The sequence below is a fragment of the Poecilia latipinna genome, unplaced genomic scaffold (assembly GCF_001443285.1).
Source record: "Poecilia latipinna isolate Pla-1442-1.1 unplaced genomic scaffold, P_latipinna-1.0 Scaffold1520, whole genome shotgun sequence".
In the NCBI taxonomy this organism is placed as follows: domain Eukaryota; kingdom Metazoa; phylum Chordata; class Actinopteri; order Cyprinodontiformes; family Poeciliidae; genus Poecilia; species Poecilia latipinna.
In genome coordinates, this window is record NW_015114136.1 from 1 (window position 1) to 22,906 (window position 22,906).

The 22,906-nt window shown below is 39.0% G+C and overlaps 2 protein-coding genes across 3 annotated transcripts; both read left to right on the forward strand.

The window, feature by feature from the left end:
• Positions 1-552: 552 nt before the first annotated feature.
• LOC106963308 (signal transducer and activator of transcription 5B-like) lies at positions 553-9,425 on the forward strand (the record flags this gene model as incomplete). Its single annotated transcript, XM_015058147.1, has 9 exons — positions 553-699; positions 871-963; positions 1,464-1,670; positions 2,078-2,172; positions 2,347-2,489; positions 3,858-4,013; positions 4,118-4,169; positions 5,210-5,314; positions 5,879-9,425. Coding segments are annotated over 9 exons (1,122 nt in total), but the record flags the coding sequence as incomplete, so codon positions are not given.
• A 772-nt stretch (positions 9,426-10,197) lies between these two features.
• Positions 10,198-21,472, forward strand: naglu (N-acetylglucosaminidase, alpha). 2 transcript variants are annotated; one of them, XM_015058159.1, is made up of 6 exons: positions 10,198-10,524; positions 15,304-15,451; positions 16,943-17,089; positions 18,439-18,524; positions 19,754-20,010; positions 20,143-21,472. In XM_015058159.1, the coding sequence occupies exons 2-6, from the start codon at positions 15,389-15,391 to the stop codon at positions 21,384-21,386; spliced, it is 1,797 nt and encodes a 598-aa protein (XP_014913645.1). In that variant the 5' UTR covers positions 10,198-10,524; positions 15,304-15,388; the 3' UTR covers positions 21,387-21,472. The 2 variants fall into 2 exon arrangements, with proteins under 2 accessions (XP_014913645.1, XP_014913644.1); XM_015058158.1 differs by lacking the exon at positions 10,198-10,524 and adding an exon at positions 12,622-13,142.
• The last annotated feature ends 1,434 nt before the right edge of the window (positions 21,473-22,906 follow it).

Here is a 22,906-nt window from a genome sequence, read left to right on the forward strand (position 1 = left end):
TATGCCATATTAGATTCGTCGTGTTGATGCATTTTGAGGTGCTTCACCCCACGTGCTTCAATTTTCTGCCGCAACACGCAAACTTCCCCATTCACTCAGTGCGATATAGTTCCACATCGCTTAGGATTTGTTGCTGCGCGTTTGCGCAGTGTGAAGGAAAGAGGAGACCAGCTGCACAGGCAGGCTGCTAAAAGGTGATCAGCAACAAGAGACCGTGATCGGTGATCACCGATCATACACTTTCACGGAAATCGGCCGATTATGATCGGTGGCCGATCAATTGGCACACCTCTAGTATCGACTTCCTAAATTTTGATCACGTCGTACATGATGGAAAACACTACTGCAGTGTACAGTTTGACTCATTTTGACAAAGTGATCCAGTCTGTGTGTTGGTAATTTCTTTAGCTTTAAAGCTCAAAGTTCAATGAATCCCAAAACCTCAGCCAGTTTAGGGATTTCATCCCCTTTTTTGTCTGTGTAGGAGCTTTTGGTTTTAAAAAGTTACACATTTACCACTCTGCTTGTTGTGGTGAAGTGCTTCATGTCTAACATGTCACTTGTTTGTTCTCACAGTCACTGAAGCGAATTAAGCGTTCGGATCGTCGAGGTGCCGAGTCTGTCACAGAGGAGAAGTTTACAATTCTATTTGAGTCCCAGTTCAGCATTGGAGGAAACGAGCTGGTGTTTCATGTCAAGGTCATTCACATGGAAGCCTTAAAAGATTTAATTTATTTTTTTACTGTCAGAACCATAAAACAGTCCAGTAAAAGTACTGTTCTATGGTTCTGTTCAATCCTAACCCATTCAAATAATTTCAGAATGCTTTTGTTTACCTGTTGACTTTAATGTTTTATGTTTGACCTGCAGACTCTGTCTCTACCGGTCGTTGTGATTGTCCATGGCAGTCAGGACAATAACGCCACGGCAACAGTCCTGTGGGACAACGCCTTTGCTGAGCCGGTAAGATACTGGTCCTCAAAAGTATGAATTTTTAATGACCTTTTCTACAATCTGAAACTTTACAGTTCATATACAAGAAAACACGAAAGTAATGTTTAATGCAGCTTTTTATATTATGGTAATCATTGTAATTGTTTTAGTTTCTTAAATGCTTTCAGTCTGTTTTCCTTCTAATGCTTCCAAGAAGCCAGCACAGAGGAAAATGTTAAATATCTGTCTTCAGATGAAGTTAAAATAAGGTGTTTAAAGTAAGAATGTACCAGCAGATTTCTACTTATTTATTTTAATAGCAAAGAAGCTCAAATTTTCCTTGCATTAAACACAGTACATGTTTTAGTTTTAACTTGCAACAATTAAATGCTCTAAACTAAAAGGATTTGGCTTTTTATGATCTAAAATAAAAGTAGTGGAAAAAATGGTGGTAAATTAAAGGAATCCCTGCCCTGCCTTAGCTAGCCATATTTTTAACAACACTGTTCTTTCACCTTCTCTTTCATTAGGGAAGAGTGCCGTTTCTTGTCCCTGACAAAGTGCTGTGGACCCAGCTTTGTGAAGCCCTTGATATGAAGTACAAGGCAGAAATGCACAGTGGTCGTGGCCTGACGGAAGATAACCTGGTCTTCCTGGCACAGAAAGCGTTTTCAAACAGCAGTAATAACCCTGAGGATTACCGTAACATGACTATTTCCTGGGCCCAGTTCAACCGGGTGAGGCCGGCTCATTTTCTCATTTAAGCTTTTCTCCCAGCAGGTGAATGTGACTGCTCTTAGCTAAGACTAAATGAATACCAATAAAATGTCAGGAATTTAAGCTTAATTATTTGCAGTGTCTAAATGGGGAAACTTTAAATATAGCAGCTGCTTGTTGTTCTAAACCTTGGCAGCAGTTACTGTACCAGAGCCATTTACTCTAATGAAGTTGATAGTAGAGAAAGTATATTTGAGGAACATCACAACTTGACTTCTGTTACCATTAGTTTTATTTATTAAAGCTGTGCCACATAATACTTAGCTATTTTATATGAACCAACTTGTGTTGTTACAGTTGTCTCTGGTTTAAGATTTTTTTCAGTAATTTCTGGAAACAAACTGACAGATTTGATGTGATTTAACAGGAAAACCTGCCTGGACGCAACTTTACTTTTTGGCAGTGGTTTGATGGCGTTGTAGAGCTCATGAAGAAACACCTGAAACCTCATTGGAATGATGGGTATGAATTATGTGACTCTTTTCAAAAAAGCTGTTTTTTAATGTAAATTTAAAATGGTGCATTATTTGTCTATTTTTTTTTACTGTTAGCATTTATTGAAAGTTTCACACTTTTTAATGTTTGACCCAGGAAAAAAGACAGTTGGGTTAATTTCCCCCATGGATGTGATTTCAGGGCTATTCTTGGGTTTGTGAACAAGCAGCAGGCTCAGGACATGCTGATGTCTAAACCCAACGGCACCTTCCTGCTGCGTTTTAGTGATTCTGAGATCGGAGGCATCACTATTGCCTGGGTGGCTGAAAATCCCAACAAACAAGGTAAAAAAAACAATCGGGCTGTATTAGGTTAGATGACATGTAAATTGAATATTACAATATTCTTAATTAAAGTAGTAATGGTTATGTCATTGACGTGAGATGTGCATCATAATTCTGCAACAGAAGAAGCCTGATGCAGTAAATTATGACATAAACAAAGGCTGAAAATTGTTTAATATGATATGTAAGAATTCTGTCACTATACTGTTGGCTCCCATTGCTGAATAAACTTCAAAATCCGTTTGTGGATGGAACCGAAGTTATTACTTCTGAAAACAATGCTAATCACTGTTGGGACTAACTAATTGTATTACCACACAAAAAATTTGGATTTCCCCAAAACATTGGAAATGAGCATCAAGACCTGGTGTGTGAATGTAGCCTTAGATTTTGTATCCCTTCCAACAGCAGGACAACCAGTTCAGTTCAAAACACAGCTGAAGTTTGGCTATTCTGTTTGAAAAAGTACATTAAACGAGAAGACTATCTGCAAAAAAAATCAGAAACGCATAATCCAGAATGTGTATATATAAACACTTATTCCAATAACTGGGATATACAGACACTACAGAATAGCCAGGTCACACAGCTATCTTTATAAAACATTTAGCCAGGTAGCCTACAGTTAACACAGTATAATGACATACATAGGAGCCTAAAACCAAAACAGACCAATGTTCAGGGACGGAGACTAGAAGGAGAATCATTAAAACACATTAGATTTAAAAAAAAAAAAGATAGAAAACACAAACCACTGGCTATGGTTTTCAGTTCACATCAGTTATTAATACACCTGTCAAAAATTATCATCTTTAGACACTGAACAGAAAAAAAAATCTTATTTACAAAAACATATTGTGCATTCAGTTCAATCATACAGACGGTTTCAAAGTCCATAACTTAGATTCCAGTTTAGTCCCAATCATCAGACAATGCAGTCAAGTTCAGTTTATTATTGAAATTGGTGAAAAAGTTTTCTATCCAAGGGAACTCGGATAGTCATTAAATTTGCAACAGTTCGTCATATTGAGCATTCATGTATCTGAAGTCCTGTTTAACAGGAAGAAAGTTCCAGCAGCAGCAGAACCTAGCTCGGTGTGCGCAGCAATCAGTCATGGGCAACTGGAGGTTTGAGAAAATGGAACATGCACACTAAAACACAAGATGAGAAAGTAAAGAGTTAATGGCAGCAGTAACTCCTTCAGTGGCTGAAACAGTATCCTATAAATACCTGGAATATTATTACCAATAGGAAGGCTTCATACGTCTTCCTATTGGTTGACTAGTGTGTATGGTGGTTTTGGTAACCCCAGTAAGAAACCAATCTTTACTGAATCTAGCATTGTCATCTTTGATCTAATTGTGTAGGTGAAAGGCTGGTCTGGAATCTGCTGCCTTACACAACGAAGGACTTCTCCATTCGCTCCCTGGCTGACCGCATAAGTGACTTGAACCATCTTCTGTTTCTTTACCCTGACCGGGCCAAGGATGAGGTCTTCGCCAAGTACTACACCCCTCCACTCTGTATGTGTACCAACTGCTTAGTTTTGATCATCAGCACGTACTTTTTAAAGGGTTTCATCAGTATGACTGTAAGTGGTGGCTAAAGGAGGATATTTATCTTCCAGCGAAACCAGTGGATGGATACGTTAAACCGCAAATCAAACAAGTTGTACCAGAGTAAGTTGATTCCATAATATCTCTGACAGTTATTGATAGCAAGTATCAAAGTGTTGTATTAAATCCCACAAAACCCAGATTGTAACAGTGCTGTACTTCTACCCTGTCTAATGGATATTAAAATGCATGTCATGAACTAAAAAGAAAAACCTCGTGCAGTATCTAGAGGACAAGGACAAGATTATTTAAAGCTTATTTTACAGTAAAATGGAAAATGAACCACTGTACTTCAAAAGCCCCTAACAAAAATATACATTTTCAGCCATTCTTGTAGTATTTTATATGTTTTCATTCTAATGGGTCTGGAAATGTCTTTCCTCTTAAGATTGATTTTTTTATTTATTTGCTTTTTAAGTCGAACCTAAATGTTTCAGAGCATGTTGCAGCAGTGAACTGCATGGTCCTGTTAACTCTGCAGCGCTCCCTCATACATAGGATGATGGTGAAGGTACTGGCCAGCAGATTCCCCCTTCAAAGTCACTTCTAGAATACCAGAGCTAGATTTAACTTCTAGAGGGAGAATAAAAACCGAGAACATAATGTTACCTGCTCTCAGGTTCCTTTAGTCATGTACATATGTTTTGTTTTCTGATTTAGACTGCTCCATACTGTCAGACATTTTCTGTTGAAGATATTTTTTGAATATACAGGTCTGATGGTAATCAGACCTGGGTGTGGCTAGTAAGATTTTTCTTTTTCTTTTTTTTTTTTTTTTATGTATGCATGAGTTGGTTACATTGTCACACAGATCCAGATTAGATTGGCTTTTCATCCTTAATAAATGAAACGATCAGTTTTGAAACTTAGTCTATTAAGTGAATTTATATGAAATATCTGAGTTTGATTTAAAAAACAACAAAAAAAACAGAATCTATGAGGTCAAATACTCAGCACTGTTCAGTGTCTTACTCATGGTTGGATATCTTTAGGGTTTGAAACTGAAACTCTGATTCACCGAGTCAATCTGTAAATATTAAAGTTGCAGTTTTTTTTTTTTTTTTTTTTGTTCTTATTACTGAAGATGTTTTCATGTCTGGTAGATTCACCACCCCAAACCCTGAGCCCTGCACTGGAGTTGTATTCATGGACCAGACAGCTTCGTCCTCTGGGAGCCATTCCAACAACTTTGGCGTCTACTCCTCCATGTAAACACACAGTGGTGTTCTTCATAACCTCGTCTGCTGTTTAGTTACACTGGCACTTTATGTACAGCTTACCATAAAACCTGGAGCAATTGGATTGCAGTACTCCTTTGCTGCATTTTGGGTTCAGATATGATATTTTGTCTCATAAACAGATGAAAGCAAATATTTTGAGTTTTGTACACCAAAGCAAAATTAAGCAATTGAATTTCTTATTGGTCTAAGAACATTGGCATTCATTTATCTTTAATGCTCTCAGTATATGCATAACGACAATGAAAAGAAGAAAATGAATGATTTAAGGTCCTTGATACAATTGGGAGGCAACAACCAATCAGTTTGTAAAATTGAGACATTTTAGTTTGTTGAGCTGATTCTTTAAAATGATATTCAAAATAGCAGGCATACAAAATAAAATACACATTAAAAAATGTGATATTAGGTATGCACTGATATAAATATCTGATATGTAAATATCATACACCAGTGTGATTGACACCGCTAAGTCAGTAAACAGATTCCTGTGCTTCATTAACATCCTAACTTCTGCTTCTGTTGTGTGGCCAGTAGTGACAACATGCTGGATCCAGACGGAGATTTCGACCTGGAGGACACGATGGATGTTGCCCGTCATGTGGAAGAGTTGCTTCGCAGGCCCATGGCCAACCAGTGGAGCAGTCAGCAGTCCTGAACCTGAAACGTGAAGCCGTTGCACACCTTTGTGGTGTTTCTATGTTTGGTTGTTTGTCTTTTTAACACTCACTCCCAAAAATCCTGGCGGGCAATAATAGAGAAGAGTCAGCTTGATCGACACCTCAATCCACTTCACGGTTTGGTTTTAGCATTTAGTTATGCTTGTCCATATGAGGAGAATATAGAGCTATAGTTACTGGCTGATATCCTCTCAAGCAGGTTTTTTTTATATATAAAAAGGTGAGACATGCAGTTATTTTCAGTAGAAGCTGGACAGTAATTTCATGTGTAGCTGATGAACCTGCAAGACATGAGGAAACATTTTAACTGGGGAGAAACAAGCTTATCCAGGAATTATTGTATAGTCATCTGTGAATAAGTACTAAAAAATTCATCTATTTTCTATTAGCAATAAAAATCTGTCATTATATATTGTCTAAAAACTTTTAAGAGAGACTTCTTGATAAACACCAGGGACCTTCAACACAAATGGTACTTACAGACGGATTTAGTTGACATGTCAGTTATTACCTTCATAGTAATTTAAACTTTTTTAAGGTTTTGTTGACTCTAGTGGCCTTTATTTGAGAGTACTTAGACAGAAAAGAGGGTAATGAGAGAGGGGGAAGACATGCGGCAAATGTCATCAGGCCGGGATATTTGCCGCGACCTCCGCCACGAGGATTATGGCCTCAAGAGATGGGTTGTGCTTTGCCCCTGCACCACCACAGCACCCCAGTAATTTCAACTTCACAAACGGTGTCAACCATCAGTCATCTGTCTGTGACTTCAACTTTATGGCTGATTCAAACCAGTGATGAATCAGTTTGGTCCAAATAGATTGGAATGGCTATTGAACTTACAGGAAAAAAATGATTCTAATTTCTTTTCTTTTTTTCTAATCCTTCTGAAGAGAAACCTGTTTGTATGAAATATGAGATGGCTTAATATTAACAAAAATGAAAGGAAATGTGTGTGTTTGATTTTATCCTTTTCAATATCTAATCCAACAAACTGCTCCAAACCAGAATCATCAGAATGAACTGCCTGGTGTTGGCAGAGAGGGTTTGGCTGGTTTTTCTTTGGTGGAACCAACAAACTGAACTCTACAGGTCGACACTGAGTTTTTCTGACAAATGTGTCTCCATGTTGAGGGAAATAAACAGGCTTTCCAACAAACGTACAGCCGGGAGCCATTGTCACAACGGAGACATAACTGATCAAACACATTTCCTTCCTTTTGTGCTTTTAATGAAAATGTAATATTCCTGAAATATCAGGTTTCCAATGTAAAATGAGCGAAACACTGCCCCCCTCTGCCTCAATCAGGTGCTGCAATGTGTAGGAAGGAAGAGATTTCCACTTGCAACAAGCCAAACATTTAAATACTAAAATATTTGACCAGTGCATTCACACAGTGCATTCTCTATGCTGTCCTCTGGAAATGTAGGATTTGACATTTTGAACTTTTGAACTGATAAATTCTGAATGCATGTTTTGCACCAGAGCCTGCAGTGATGAGATTGGAACCGACAGCTCTCATCCCATTGCTTTGTTTCCAGCCCCAGCTGTGTTTTTGCAGCTCTAAACACAACAAAGAGATAATAAGATGAGCTAATAGAAAAGGAGACCCAAGCAGAGGAGAGTGTCCCCTGCCACGCACTTGTAAGTTCTAGTGACGGAGAACTTCAGTGTTTTTACCACTCGACACACTTGTGTGTTTTATGTACTGTATGTACATTTGTGTGAACTGTATCACTTTAAATCACCTGCAGGTCCTGGTTGTAGTTCTGACTCTGAGCTGAGCTGGTTAGTTGCTAAATAACACAAACTGTGTCAATAGCTGCTTCTAGGTTTCCTGAAGAATATAGTATACAAATATTACATTTCTATAGATATTTGTTTCCTTCCTCAGAAGTTGCATAGTCTAACTTTAAGTGTTAAAAATTTAACTGAATGTCTTGATGTATTTTTCCTTGAAATGCATCTGTTCCACCGTACTGCCTTGCATCATGTTGACTTGAGGTGCTGAAACATGTTAAATAATGAGATTTTACTGTTAAGTTTTTGTAGTTTTTACTTCATTCAGCTTGTGTTTTTAATTGCTCATAGAGCTGTTTAGTGCAACGTGAAGCAGAGAGCTGGGTGTCACACTAGAACGAAGCAGTTTAATCCTAAAACCTTCGTCTTAAACATCCAAATTACACCAACTAATGTGTCCTAACAAGGTGAAATAGTCTTAAAGTGCCTTTTTATGTGTGGAGATGGCAGACTTGTAAAACAATTTCCTGTGCACAAACATGTGGCCTTTGAGAATTTATTAGAGGCAAAATAGTTAAAACAATAATAAAACTCTTACATAGAAAATAGTTGCTTAGGGTTATTATGACAAAGGATAATTAAATTCTCATTTTTAAAACTAACTAGAGGAGGTTGTAACTATGGATGGACTGATGAATCAACCTGGAGTTCCTTAGTGTTGGGAGATTGATCGATACTTGCATGAGAAGCTGGTCTTATCCACTGATCTTAACCATCTCTGCAAAAGTCTGATAATCAGCCTCTGTCCTTTTCTGCTTTGATGTCAGAGGGCTGAGTGACCTCCCTGCCCACCAGGTCATTTCTGCATATGTTCAGTTGACAGAAGTCAGTCCATTTGCCAAAATTTTTAGCAACTTCTCAGACAAAAATTGGTATCAGCCAAAATTGGAATCAGGTGATCAGCGATCAGCCTGAAACTACCATCCACCTCTGATTACAACAAGATGAACCAGCCACACTTTTGAAAATGTGGAATGAGACCACACCCTGCTAGGTGTCTGTACAGCCTCACATTTTACCTCAAGAGCTAAGAGAAGGTGTCACAGATTAGAGGAAATAAGTAGTCACAGTTGGTTGATGAATAAAATGACCAAAAACAGTTATCTAAAATCCTAATGCTAGCTATAGAGCCTGGAGAAATGAGCTTTACTTTGCAGTAAATGATCTCAGTCCTTCAAGTCGAGTTCTGCATGTATCCCTAACTGTGTCTGAACAGAACTATTACTGTTCCTCAATCAGCTTAAAATCTGTATTTATGTTCTGCCATGTGAATTCTGTATGTAAGGTTTAAACATAAACTCTGTTTTGAAAGAGTTTTCCTTAATGTGTCTGAAATATTTTAGGTACTTTTGTTTTGATGCTGATGTACATCTGATGTTTACCTTTTAGTACATTTATCAGATTGATACTCAGATGTTTTCCATTGGTTGCTAGGTACATGGTGTGTCACATGCAAATTTTTCATTAATTTTATTTCTGATCAACTTTTTCTTCTGAGATGAATTGACTGTTTTTGTACTTACTTTTCAATAGAATACGGAAGAATGTGATGCCACGCTGTTTTCTACTATGCCATGTTAAAATAAAATCATCAAAATATGTTTTAGTGAATCTTTTGTGTAACAGATGGACATAAGATTTCTTATTTTAGAACTACAAAATTCTATGTATTTATTTGGGATTTTGTCATAAACGGAAATGATAGAACTGTAAAGTGTGTTAAAATTAACATCAAAATTATTTACCAATAAAAAGCTGAAATTGTAAATTTTTTGCCCTTTGTTTCCAACAAAAAAGCTCAGGCTCAGCTAGGTGGAGCATGTAGTCCTGTAATTAATTCTATTAATCCTGCACAGCATGATGCTGCCATCACCATGTTTTACCATGGAGATGGCATGTTCAGGGTAACACAGAAATATCAAAATGGAAAGAAGTGTGGTCTCAGTGGCTGCACCTGAAACAGCCTCTGAGCTCTATGACCACCAGCTATGTTACTGCACTCAAACTCCAACAATTGCATAACACATTATGGTTTAGTATCTGCCTTGGAACACGTTAGGGAAGTACTGCAAGTTTTTTCTCCCACATCATCTTTCAATGGAATTCACAAAACCTCAAGGTCTAACTCGTTAGGGCAGTTCTGCGAATTTAATTTTATACAAAATGTGTTACAAGAGCTCTGCCTCTGATTGGCTTACTTATTGTCATGCACCACTTCCTGGTCTTTATCTAAAAACGTAGCTCATTCCAACCTAAACAGGTGTTTTGTTTTCAATTGGGGTATAAAATGTCCCTCACAAGGAGCTGTGAGGTAGCTGCAGTTTTCTTCTGGCTTTTTCTCATTGTTAACTGTAAGTTTCCCCACTCTGGACCATATCAAACCCAAAGGTTAACGACAAGGAGCAGGCACGAGCGGTGTCCGGGCTGCTGAGGCGGCTGCTGGGGAACAGATCCACGGAGTTCATAGTGTCAGTCAACAGGAGCCTCTCCAATGACAGCCTGGATGTTTGTGAGCTCAGATCTGCTAAAAACAATAAGATTGTGGCCACAGGCAGCACCGGAGTGGCCCTGGCTTCTGGGATCTATAACTATCTGAAATATTTTTGTAACTGCCATGTTTCCTGGTCGGGGAACCAGCTAGAGGTCCCAAGTCCTCTGCCACAGCTGACAGGCGTGCTGCGCATCAACACTCCTCACAGATCAGTGACCCCGAAGAGTTCTAAAATAACTGCTGCGTGTTGCTGGTTTTCAGTTTGGGGCACACAGTGTGCACTAATTAGGACTCCTTTTTCTTCACAATGTTTTGTTTTTAGTAGATGAAATTGTATGAAATTGTAATATTTCAACAATATTTTCCACTGACTTTCTCTTTATGGGATAGAAATATAGGAAACTGTCTAAGTGTTTTTTATTGTTTTTACGACACTTTCACCAATAAAATGTCATAACAGTCTCAGGGACTGGAGTGTGACATCTGTGGTGCCACAATTGTAAGAAAATGTGGCACCATATTTTCTTACAAATGTGGTAAGTAAGTTTTTTGGAGTTGTACTCGTGGAAAATTTGCCAAATCCTCTCTGCCAATGCTAATCAGTTTTTTGTTGAGACCATGTCACGGCGGCACCTCCATCACTGGAAAAATGAGGCTTGTCATCAGAGCCAATGCCACTCGTACAGAATAACATTCTGCACGAGTGGCAGTATAATTCTTTGGGTCCAACCTCTATGCTACGTTATATCAACGTTTCCCTCTCAAACCTCTAGAGTTTGATAGCTGAGGATTGAATGGCCTGACCTCAGCAACATTGAACCTTTATGGATCATCTTGTGCGTACTGTTTGTGGCATAGCAACCAGCCATAGCCTCGCCTCAGACAAATGGCTGAGGAGAATTTGGCTTTACCACAGAGGATTTGGCAGGTTTTCCGGTTGTAGCTCACTGAACTCTGCTTCTTAACCAACAATACATTTTCCGAACAAATATAGCAATCAAAGTAAAATAAACAGAATTCGTTTAATCCTAATGAAACAACCAGACCCTACTGAAATAATGAGGGTGCATATAGGGTTTTCCAGAGGAACAGAGCACTGAGCACGGTCAGTTGCAAATTAAAGTGACTTGACTGACAGATGGTCTATCTTATTCCTTTTGTCTGGTTGCAATCAATCATTTTACAGTCACTGAAAATCAGTGAAAATCAGTGACTGTATCAAAGCAAAATCTTGGTTTTGGTTAGTGGCTCTATGAAGGTCTGACTCTGTAGCGTTAATCAGTTTTTCTTTAATTGATAGCAGGTGTGAGCCTACTATCAATTGAAGATAGTAATCTAATTTTTATTTGCTGAAAAATTTTATAAAAGCTGCTTAAAAAAATTATTAGATTAAGTGTTGCATTTCTATGCAATATCAATGCAACTTCTCTCACCCTGGCCCTTTCATTGTTTGCGCTTTTAATTTGATTTGTGCAGGATAAATGTCACATGAAGGTCTGATTTATCAAGATCTAGTTAAAATAACAACAACAAAAAATTCCCAACAAGATGTGTAAACTTTTGAAAACCAGTATTGGTTGTTTCTTTCTCCCTGGGCTTTTGTAAAACAGAAACACTTTTAAGGGAAGTAAATTACATCCTGATCTTGTGAAGTTTTTTAGTCACTTGACTTGTACCTCTGTTAGTCTTGGGATGTTGGTCAGGCCCGAGGTACTTCAGCTATGAGAACTATTGATTGATTTATTTTTATTAGACGACATCTCTGAAAGGTCTGATATAAGTTAATCACCGTGATTTTGTATGTGTGCATATCTACAGTACATTCTCCTTGTTATTATCGGTAATGTTTATTGCTCAATAAATTACTTCCCATTGCCACTAGTAAGAAACACTGTTTACACTAACTGCAAAATTGCACTACTAAATTGTACTCATTAAAATTACATTCTCTATTTCACAGAATTTTCACTGCATTTTATTGTTTGTTTTATAACTTTTTACTCTTGCATATGATCTCCCAAATTTTGCATATTCCATCCCATTACTATTGTTATTGTTTTCTGCTGTAAAATAATTACTCTATATGATTACTGAGGAGTGTAAAAAACACAAACGGTATGAATTGCATTCTAAAGGATGAAGCCAAATGAGGTTGATCTCGGAAAAGAATCGGAATTCCCATTTCTAGTTTTTTTTTTTTTTTTTCTTGTCATATGACAGACAGATTGATCACGTGAAACCACTATGCAAAACCGTTTTCATCTTATTGGGTGGGAGATATGAGCGCGTCAGCATCTTAGTCTCTGATTGGCCAACATGTTTCTGTCAATTACAGTTTCCTGGTTGCCAGCAAATAAAGAAATTCAGTTGTTTTTAAACTTCTTCCACAGTTCCTTCTTGGGAATGTGGCTTTAAAATGTCGTCTACAAAGGTCTTATATGTGGCTCTGATTGTCGTCTGTTTTATTCTAACTGTAAGCTGTAAGTTTTCCACTCTGGACCATATCAAACCCAAAGCTAGCGACAAGGAGCAGGCACGAGCGGTGTCCGGGCTGCTGAGACGGCTGCTGGGGAACAGATCCACGGAGTTCATAGTGTCAGTCAACAGGAGCCTCTCCAATGACAGCCTGGATGTTTGTGAGCTCAGATCTGCTAAAAACAATAAGATTGTGGCCACAGGCAGCACCGGAGTGGCCCTGGCTTCTGGGATCTATAACTATCTGAAATATTTTTGTAACTGCCATGTTTCCTGGTCGGGGAACCAGCTAGAGGTCCCAAGTCCTCTGCCACAGCTGACAGGCGTGCTGCGCATCAACACTCCTCACAGGTCAGTGACCGGAATCATGTCCCCAGTTCGGTACTGTTCCAATGGAAATAAATAGCCTCTGATAGACCATCAGAGGCCCAGGAAATATTTTCAGGCGATTTAAATTATTTTGCTGATGAGATGTGATTTCATGAGATGTGAGTTTGTACCCTCTAAAATGAGTAACATTTTTTCCGCGATATTAATTTTTTGTTGTTTTTGTGTTTGTTTTTTGTTTTACTTTTGAACTGTTGAGCACCTATACACCTATAGGTGTTTTATGACTCTTGGCAATATTTTTCTCATCTTTCCTATACAAGTTTGAGAAGATTTCTTCTCTGCTTAGTACTGGCTTAAGCAGCCTACATACTATGAGTGTAAGTCACCAGCTGTATTACAATATGAAATATCGATTTGTTTGGATCATCCAATCTGATGATTATATGTTTCTCATTGTATCATATTCTGTCATGACACAAGTTCAATTCAGTTCAGCAATTGATATGATGCCATATTATAGGCTGGTCTTACAATTATTTACATATAATTTACAAAAACTACTGAAATATGATTTGATCAGTTTATTTATTGGTTATTACAGGCAGCAGGCATTTATATTAACAGGGTATTTTCTTAATTATTTTAACAAGAAAAGATCAACTGTTTGAAATAGTCTCACATTTTTTTAAGTTAATTGACAGTAGTGTCTGTCTTTGGAGGTACTTTGCCACAAAGTATCTCTGAGCAGCTGCACTGAGGCAGCAACCACAGAAGTTCATATTTACAGGAAGGTGCCTTCACAAGTTCACGTTTTATGAAGGGAAGTGCTGGTGAAGTGGTTGAGGGTTTGCATCATCTGCCTAAACATAATAAAAAAACAATGCCTTTAGCAGTTTCCCTTATGCAAAAACATGTTTTGTGCATGAGTTTTATGATTGGATAGGAAGGATGCATGGATATATGACTGAGTGTTGTCACATTTTTTTTTTATTCGCTACCAGGGTCGAAAGTAAACATTTGCTCTGTGGTCAAATCCTTTTGGGACCATTTCCTACTACATGCATCAGCTCACTATAGTTATGACAGAAGTAGAGCCCAACTACAGTTGGGTAAAAGGTGTGCCAAGTAAGTTTCACTTGGGTTTTCCCAGGATTCTGTCTTATCTTTAATGTGTTTGGTTAAAGCTAATCTTGTCTTTCAAAGACTGAATCTTCTCCCACCTTCACTTCTGAAGTGCACCCAATGTGTACTTCAGAATTTCTTTTCTGTTCATTAAATACGTCAAATAAAAGAGCAAACGAGGTGGATTAGCAGCACTTATGAACAACAGATAGTGTAATGCGAAGTATTGTCCCTGGGATCTGGATATTGAGCCTCTTTTAGCAGTAAGTTTTCTGCCATATTACTTATGCAGAGTGCTCATCAGTGTTTTTGTGGCAACAGCGTACATTCTGCGGTTGCTGACACTCCAATCTGATCATATCAGTGGTTGCTAAAATACAGCATCCCAATGTGTACGTAGCCATATCTGGAGATTTTAATCATGTATCCGTTATTCAGACGCTCTACCAGAGGAAACAACACTTTGTATTTGTTTTATGTAAAGGGTGCATACATCCCTAAAGCAAGACTTCCTCTGCTCAGAATATTAACCTAATATTAGCCAGAGGCAATCTGTAATGAAGAAAACTGTGAGAAGATGATCACAGAAGGCTGAAGTTATTTGTTTTGACAAAGACTCATTGTCAGCAATCAATGGCAGCAGGTTCTGCAAAGGATGGCAAATCAGTTATCAAGTTTATGGAACATCTACTTGTACAATGAGCTAGGTTGATCGTTTTTTTTTTCCATTAATAAAAATAATCACTTATAATTTGCATTACATTGTTATTTTTAATCATCTTATCATTGACTAATCTTATAACTTGATTGATTATCTGAAACACTGTTGACAAAAAAGCAAAACATTTTTTTGTTCTGTTTTTCACCTTCAAAGTTTCCAGCTCCATGTATTCTGTGAAGCGCCTCTGGTTCAGATCATTAAAAAGTTGTCAACACTTATAGTTCTAATCTAGATTGATCTAAATGGGGAAAAATAGTTTATTTCACAGATTGCTTAGAGCTTTTATAGTTTTATAATTTTATATTCCAAAGTTAATGGATTTTATTTGGTTGTGTCCAGATTCCGGTATTACCAGAACGTCTGCACCGTCAGTTACTCCTTTGTGTGGTGGGACTGGCCAAGATGGGAGAAGGAGATCGACTGGATGGCTCTGAACGGAATCAATCTGCCTCTGGCTTTCACTGGCCAAGAAGCTCTGTGGCAAGAGGTGAGAGACAATTTATATCTCTGAGTTTTAAAAAATCCCTAATTATTCATTAAGCAACAAGTGTGTCTTCTTAATAATCTATTGAAATGATGAATCAGTGAACAAGCTACTGTTTAAGTTGTGACAAAAAGGAGATTTGAACATGAGAGGCAGAAAAATCAGTGAAAGCTGAGTTATGATTGTATGAACCAGTTATAGTAACCTCATTAAACTGGGGACTCTGTACTAACACACACATTTTCTAAAGCTTTTTTGCTGTTTTTGTGCCATATGGGGGGGAAAAATACACATCTTCAAATGCTTGTCAAAGTGGGGATGTTTTCAAAACTCAGTTTTGGTGTATCCATGTAGACTGCACGTAGACTTTAAGTCTTTAGAACTGCCCACTGTCAGTTCCTACTCTACAAACCAGACCAGCAGCATACCAACCTGTACCGTACTGTTCACAAGGCACTGGACGGGCGGAAACCTAAACTTCTGGATTTTTCTATACTGAACAGAAATTGTTTAAACATAATTTAGGATTCATAAAACCTTTATTCTATGTGTTAAAACACAGTCAGTGTTCCCTCCATGAACACACCGTTTGATGTCACTGACTCTCATTCAAAATGTATTTCTAGTAACCCTATCACTGCATTTCTGGACAGAAAGAACAGATTACCCTACATGTTTAAGATTAAATCCAGCAAATTGGTGTACACTTCATTGTTTCTTTCAGGTTTTTCTATGAAGCTTTTCAACTTAATAAGGAAACCAACATTACTTTTAAAACAGTACAAAAGAACCCACTTCTTTATTAGCTATTTACTCACCCACTTGGACAGATCATTAATTTTTTTTAAAACTTTTATGCAGATGATATTTAGCTGTACTGCTCCTTTTAACATTCTGAGACTGTCAGGTTATCGATTGCTTCACGTCCTGAAAAAAAGTGGTCTGGCTGAAAAGCCAATTCAACTGACCCCTGAGAAGTCGGACCATGGTCAATAACAGTTTTAACATCTGACAACATGTAGATAAACATTTGTCTCAAAACAGAAATGTGAAGTTTTTGCTCTTACCTCCTCTCTTTTTCTGGTGTCTCACACCAACAGTGGAACAATCTTCCTTGGTTTTTATGATGACTCAAGAGTCTGGACTGATTTAAGAAGCAGCTGAAATTCAAACATGCTTTAACCTTTAGATATTTTATATATTATTGAATGTTTACTTTAATTCTTGCAACCTTAATTTGTTTTTTTGCATTTTAATTATGTTTTAACTTAACATTTTAAATGTTTAGGTCTGCTGCACTTTGATTTTTGCTGGTCAAAAATCCTTTATAAATAAACTTTAATAATTTTACTCTGCGGCTGAACAGATTCGGTACAGAACATGTAGTACTTGCAGCAGGAAGAGAAAACTGCCTCATGGAGGTTGTTGCTTGGCCTCATTTGGGCAGCAGAAGCTGTGATGACCTCCTGAACCTGTTTGCCCTTTGCCCTTTAGGTGTACCGAGCTCTTGGATTGAACGAGTCTGAGCTAGAAGAGTTTTTCTCTGGACCGGCGTTTCTTGCCTGGAACCGGATGGCTAACATGGACAAGTTTGGTGGGCCTCTGCCTCAGTCCTGGCATGTGAACCAACTGTACCTCCAAGTATTCATTACTCTTTGAATGTCAACACACTTTAACACTTACTGTTTACAATCAGAGTGACTGTCTAATAATACAACCAGTGAGTGAGGCTGTATGAATGTGTTTGAACGTAGAGCAGCAGTTTTGACATACAGACAACATCATACTGTCTGGTTGTTGCGTCTTGATTTGCACCAATCAACAGGTTCCCCTGTTACATTCAGATTAGGATCACTTCCTGATCTGACTCATAAGCTGCTACACAAAGGGGAATTATTTGCTTATTCATTCATTAAAGCTTTTTAACAACATATTTTGTGAAATCCCGCTGCATCGCTTCATTATCCATACGCTCCTCTAGTGATGTTGATGCTTCTCTTTAAAGTGGGAGTCTTATGCCAAATCCACTTTTTTGAGCTTTGCATCATGTTACGATTTTATTCCCTCGTCAAAAACATTCCTGGAGTGTTGCTTTGATTCTTTCATACATGTTTGAGAAATCGTTTAATCTCCATGGTAACCATTCAGTCATTTGTGCATGCATGCTGTGTCGGTCACAGGGCTTCTGTGTGCATCAATATTCCCACAAAGTTGGTAAAGTGTGAAACAGTCTGACTGTGAGGCAAACACAGAAGACAACCAGATAGTCACCTAAAGTGAAATATCTTTTCTAAAAACGGTAAATATTTGTCTTAAATCCCCTGTTTACTCCTGGAAAAAAAATAAATAAATAAAAAAGGTTGCTTATTGGCACCACAAGGTGGCGCCTTTAGTTCAGATTTGTTAGGTTAAAAAAAGTTTACTGGTATTTCACAGACAAAAGGTAATTCTGCTTGAAAACATGCAAACCCAGGTCAGGTGAGGCCAGGTTTTAGGCTGGGAGTGAGATGCTTTCTCCAGTCGAAGAGTTTCTCTATCTCAGGAGTTAAAGACTCTCTTCAATGATGGCGAACCGGTTCTGGTCTAATGTGGTGAAGACAGAACTGAACTGAGGGGGAAGCTGTAGGTTTTCCAGCTGAACTTGACTCTAACCCTCATCTGTGCTCCTTAGCTACAGGCTGTGACTGAAAGAATGAAGGGTGAGGTGGGAGGGGGTGGGGGGTTTGGGTAAGGGGTATCTGAAATGAGTTTCCTGACTACAGCAGCTAGCAGGCTCAAGAACTAAAGCTACTGCTGTCAGTGACTAGAAATCTAATGAGGTTTCCTTGTATACATTGGTGGTCTTTCATTTACTAGAGATGTCCCACTAAGTCTAGTTGTAGAGATACTATGTTGTGATTGGCTTGGTCATGATTGGTTTAATTAACAAGTACATTTTTTGAGTAACTTGTTTTGGACTGAATCCTCATCACCTTTCCTTCTTCCTGCAGTTTAAAATCTTAGAGCGGATGAGAGCTTTTGGAATGATACCTGTGCTGCCAGCCTTCTCAGGGAACGTTCCCAAAGGAATTCTCAGGTAACACATCCTTATTTTTCTCACACAGTCTAGGTATTATTTTTAGTTGTGTTGTGTTGTGTTCAAAAGTAGAGATTTGTTCAATGGGAACTGATCATGAAAGTCTGTCCTTTCTTCCAATGAATGAATTTCTTTCATTCATTCATTGACTGCTGCCTTTATACATTATTAATGATAGTCCTTAATATAAATACAAAGGTGACGATCTGCTGGAGCTCAGTCATAACAGAGTCACCTGAAGAAGAAGAATGGCTCTAAAGCCAAACTGCCATTAAACTCTGCTTCACTCAATAAGTCATTTTGTTTGTAGTTTTTATGAGGTTAAGATGAACTTCCCTGTGGTCACGCTTCACAGTGCAACAAAAACTGGAAGCGGTTATATCAAACGAGAAGTGTGAAGTTATAATCTAGTGACTAGTACGACTTTGGAAATTAACAAAAAATAGAATAGAAAATATTGTCAAGTTGGCAGTCTTACAAAATAATGACTTCAATTCTTTCTGTACCCACAGGACAACACAGAGACACATTTGGACAAACAGACATGCTTATACACACACACACACACACACACACACACACACTCATCTCTAAAAGCTATTTAGTTTAACCAATGGGCCTCACAATCATGTTTTTGGAATAATATTACACAAGTCACAAAAGAATTGGACTCAAATCCAGGATGTTCATGAGTTTCATGTTTAGTTGTACACTTGCTGTTTGTCCTGGGGCGGACTCACTTTGTCCAGGGTTACCAGGACAAAGAATCTGTCAGGTTCTCTAAAGATAGAACCTGGTTGATTCTTGGACATGAACAGTTAACTTCAACATTTTAGGGAACTGATAGCTCACAATAGACCCCAAACAGGTCCATTGTGACCTGTTTGGGATGCAGACTTTTCCCCAAACAGAGCAGTGGAGAAAAGGTTTTTGTTCTGCCTCAAAGGTAGACAGGAGGTCCTGTCCCAGTGGAAGCAGATGGGAAGATGGTTCCTCCTCCTTCTTTTTTCTTCATATTTTCTTCTTTCCAGGGAATTGGGGGTATGGCTAACTTCAAAAGAAGCAGTTCCACAATAAAGGTTGAGTTTGGAGCAGTTTGGTGAAATAGACAGATATTCTTTGAAGGGAATCTGCTTCATCTTTGCTACACCAACTGACAAAAAGCAGACCTGTCACAGTTGGCTTCTGTGTTTCTGTCTGACCTTGTGTAATTGGCCTGTTGTGTCCAGGTTGTACCCGAAAGCCAATGTTACCAGGCTGGGACCGTGGGCACATTTCAACTGCAGCTTCTCATGTTCCTACATCCTGGACCCCAGGGACCCGCTTTTTCTCCAGATTGGCACCCTCTATCTGTCTGAGGTGGTAAAGCAGTTTGGCACAGACCATATCTACAACACTGACACTTTCAATGAGATGACCCCACCTTCTTCTGACCCCACTTACCTGTCTGCAGTCAGTCACTCTGTCTTTGCCTCAATGACCGCCGGTGAGTGTCTCGGTGTCTGAAACTTTGTTCTTGTATCAAATTTTGAATCTGACTTTGCTCCACAAAGGCACTGTCAAACTTTTACAAAAGATGTCCTTGTTTTGACTCCCCTCCAAATGTCTGTCCTTCCAGTTGATCCTAATGCGATCTGGTTGATGCAAGGCTGGCTGTTCTTCAGCAATCAGACATTCTGGAAGCCGCCACAGATCCAGGCTCTACTCCACGGAGTTCCCCTGGGAAGAATGATTGTGCTGGATCTGTTTGCAGAGGCTGATCCAGTTTTCACATACACCGAGTCTTTCTATGGACAGCCCTTCATCTGGTGTATGCTGAACAACTTTGGGGGCAACAATGGTTTTTTTGGTACAGTTGAAAGCATCAACTCGGGGCCTTTTAAAGCCCTACACTTCCCAAACTCCACTCTGGTAGGAATAGGCATGACACCTGAAGGTATTGAGCAGAATCCTGTTATCTATGAGTTAATGAGTGAACTGGCATGGCGCAAAGAGCCAGTCAACCTTGCAAAGTGGGTCTCCCTGTATGCAGTACGGCGCTACGGTGGCATGAATGATAACCTGACAGCTGCATGGAAGCTCCTATTCACCAGTGTGTATAACTGCACCATACCAGGGTATGTCAATCACAACCACAGCCCGCTCGTTCGCAGGCCCTCTTTTCGGATGAGGACAGACCTGTGGTATGAGCCTGCTGACCTTTTTGAGGCCTGGAAACTCTTCATGGAAGCGGCTCCTTCTTTTATGTCCAAAGAGACCTTCCAGTACGATCTAGTCGATGTGACCCGGCAGGTCCTGCAAGTTCTGACATCGTCTTTTTACCAGGATATCGCAGATGCCTTCGCCAATAAAAAAATGCCAGAGCTGCTGACTGCGGGTGGCGTGCTGGTGTATGACCTCCTGCCTGAACTCAACCGACTGTTGAGTAGCAACCAGAACTTCCTGTTAGGGACGTGGCTGGAGCGAGCCCAATCCAAGGCCCTGAACGAGAGAGAGGCACAGCTTTACGACATGAACGCCAGAAACCAAGTCACTCTGTGGGGTCCCAGCGGCGAGATCCTGGACTATGCTAACAAACAGTGGGGGGGTCTTATCGAAGACTACTACGCTCAGCGGTGGGGGCTGTTTGTCCAAACGCTGGTGGAGTGTCTGGACCGTGGACTTCCATACAAGCAGGATACCTTCAACCAGGCAGTTTTCCAGGTTGAACAGGGATTCATTTACAATGGCAGGAAGTACCCAACCAAACCTCAGGGAGACACTTATGAGATCGCCCACAGAATTTTCCTCAAGTACTACCCTCAAGCCATGAAGAGACTACAACAAATGGAAGAAAACTCTTCCATCTCCCCCATTCCATGACTGTCCAAGTGCATTGACAAATGGACACTGTCCAGATATATACGGAAATAATCTGTTGGTATGATTTATTGAAATGAGCAGCTGATTGCTGTGCGTGGTTTTATTGGGAATACTGTAACTGTTAATTTACTGATCACTTTTACAAAAATACTTTTTGGCAACACTTTATTTGAAGGGGTGTGCATAAGACTGACATGACACTGTCATAAACATGACATAACACCTGTCATGAACATAAAGAAGTCTTTATGAATGTCTGACTGTTGTCATGAAGTGTCATTCGGTAAATAATGACACTTTTAATACAAAGTTGTTCTAAAAGCTGCATTGAAAGTCCATTATTTAAAGTGCCAACTTTGCATGATTTTATAAATAATTTAATGCAAAGTTGGCACTTTTAATGGACTTTCAATGCAACTTTTAGAACAACTTTGCATTAAAAGTGTCATTTACCGAATGACACTTTGACAACTGTCAAACATTCATAAAGACTTTTTTATGTTCCTGACAGGTGTTATGTCATGTTTTTGACAGTGTCATGTCAGTCTTATGCACACCCCTTCAAATAAAGTGTTACCTACTTTTTTAAAAAGGAGCATATTAAGGCTGCAGTATGTAAGGTTCATAAGGAAAGGCTGTCTTTTTTTTTTTACATATTTGTTCATCCTTCTCGCGGTCTTAGCGCAACACTCAGGAGGAGCGCGGCAAATGTCACGGTCAGACAGCGAGGTGGGTGACCCGTCAGACTGTCAGTTCCCCAAATCACACAAAAAAGACTTGTAAAAGCAAAGAACACAAAATATCTTCATCCAACAACACCCATAAACGTGTCGATACATTTTCTCCATTATAAATACAATTTGGTGCATTCACAACCAAATGACACAGGTCACGTGGTTTTCCTTAAAGTGATGCGACCTCTGACTCGGGGTTTCATCTTGATTTCTCGATGTATGTGTAGAGGTTTCTGACCTTGGTTGTCGTGAAGCTCTGCATTCAAGAAGCTGCAGCATAGCAGAGAGCAAAGGAGAGGGTCTGAGCAGCACGTACATGAGGGTGACTGTAAACACCAAGAACCCTCCTCCTGGCTCTGATTGGCTGTTTCTGAAAGAACTGTGTAGATTGCTGTCGGGCCACAAGAAGCAGCAGAGGAAATTGATTTTTTTTTTTTCTTTTTCACAGATTACATGCATACTGCAGCTTTAATAGTTAATGTGGTTGAAAATGTGAAGGCTGTGTTATTGTTCACATTATTTAGTGGGGTTTTGATTAGGATATTCACTGTTTGAGATGAAAGTCAACTCTATGCTTTATGCATTTCTGATCATTCCACTTTCTTTAAATAGTGCCTGCTCACAACAAAATCCATCTCAGGGGACCATACAGTAAGACAAACTGGTTCAGTACAATCCATACATCACACCAGGTGTCGGATTGTGGTAACAGCCAGAGTGTGTTTCTGTCCAAACACCGGCTTCCTGCTCCGATTCCTCTATTTTCTAAAGTGAATTGTTAATAAT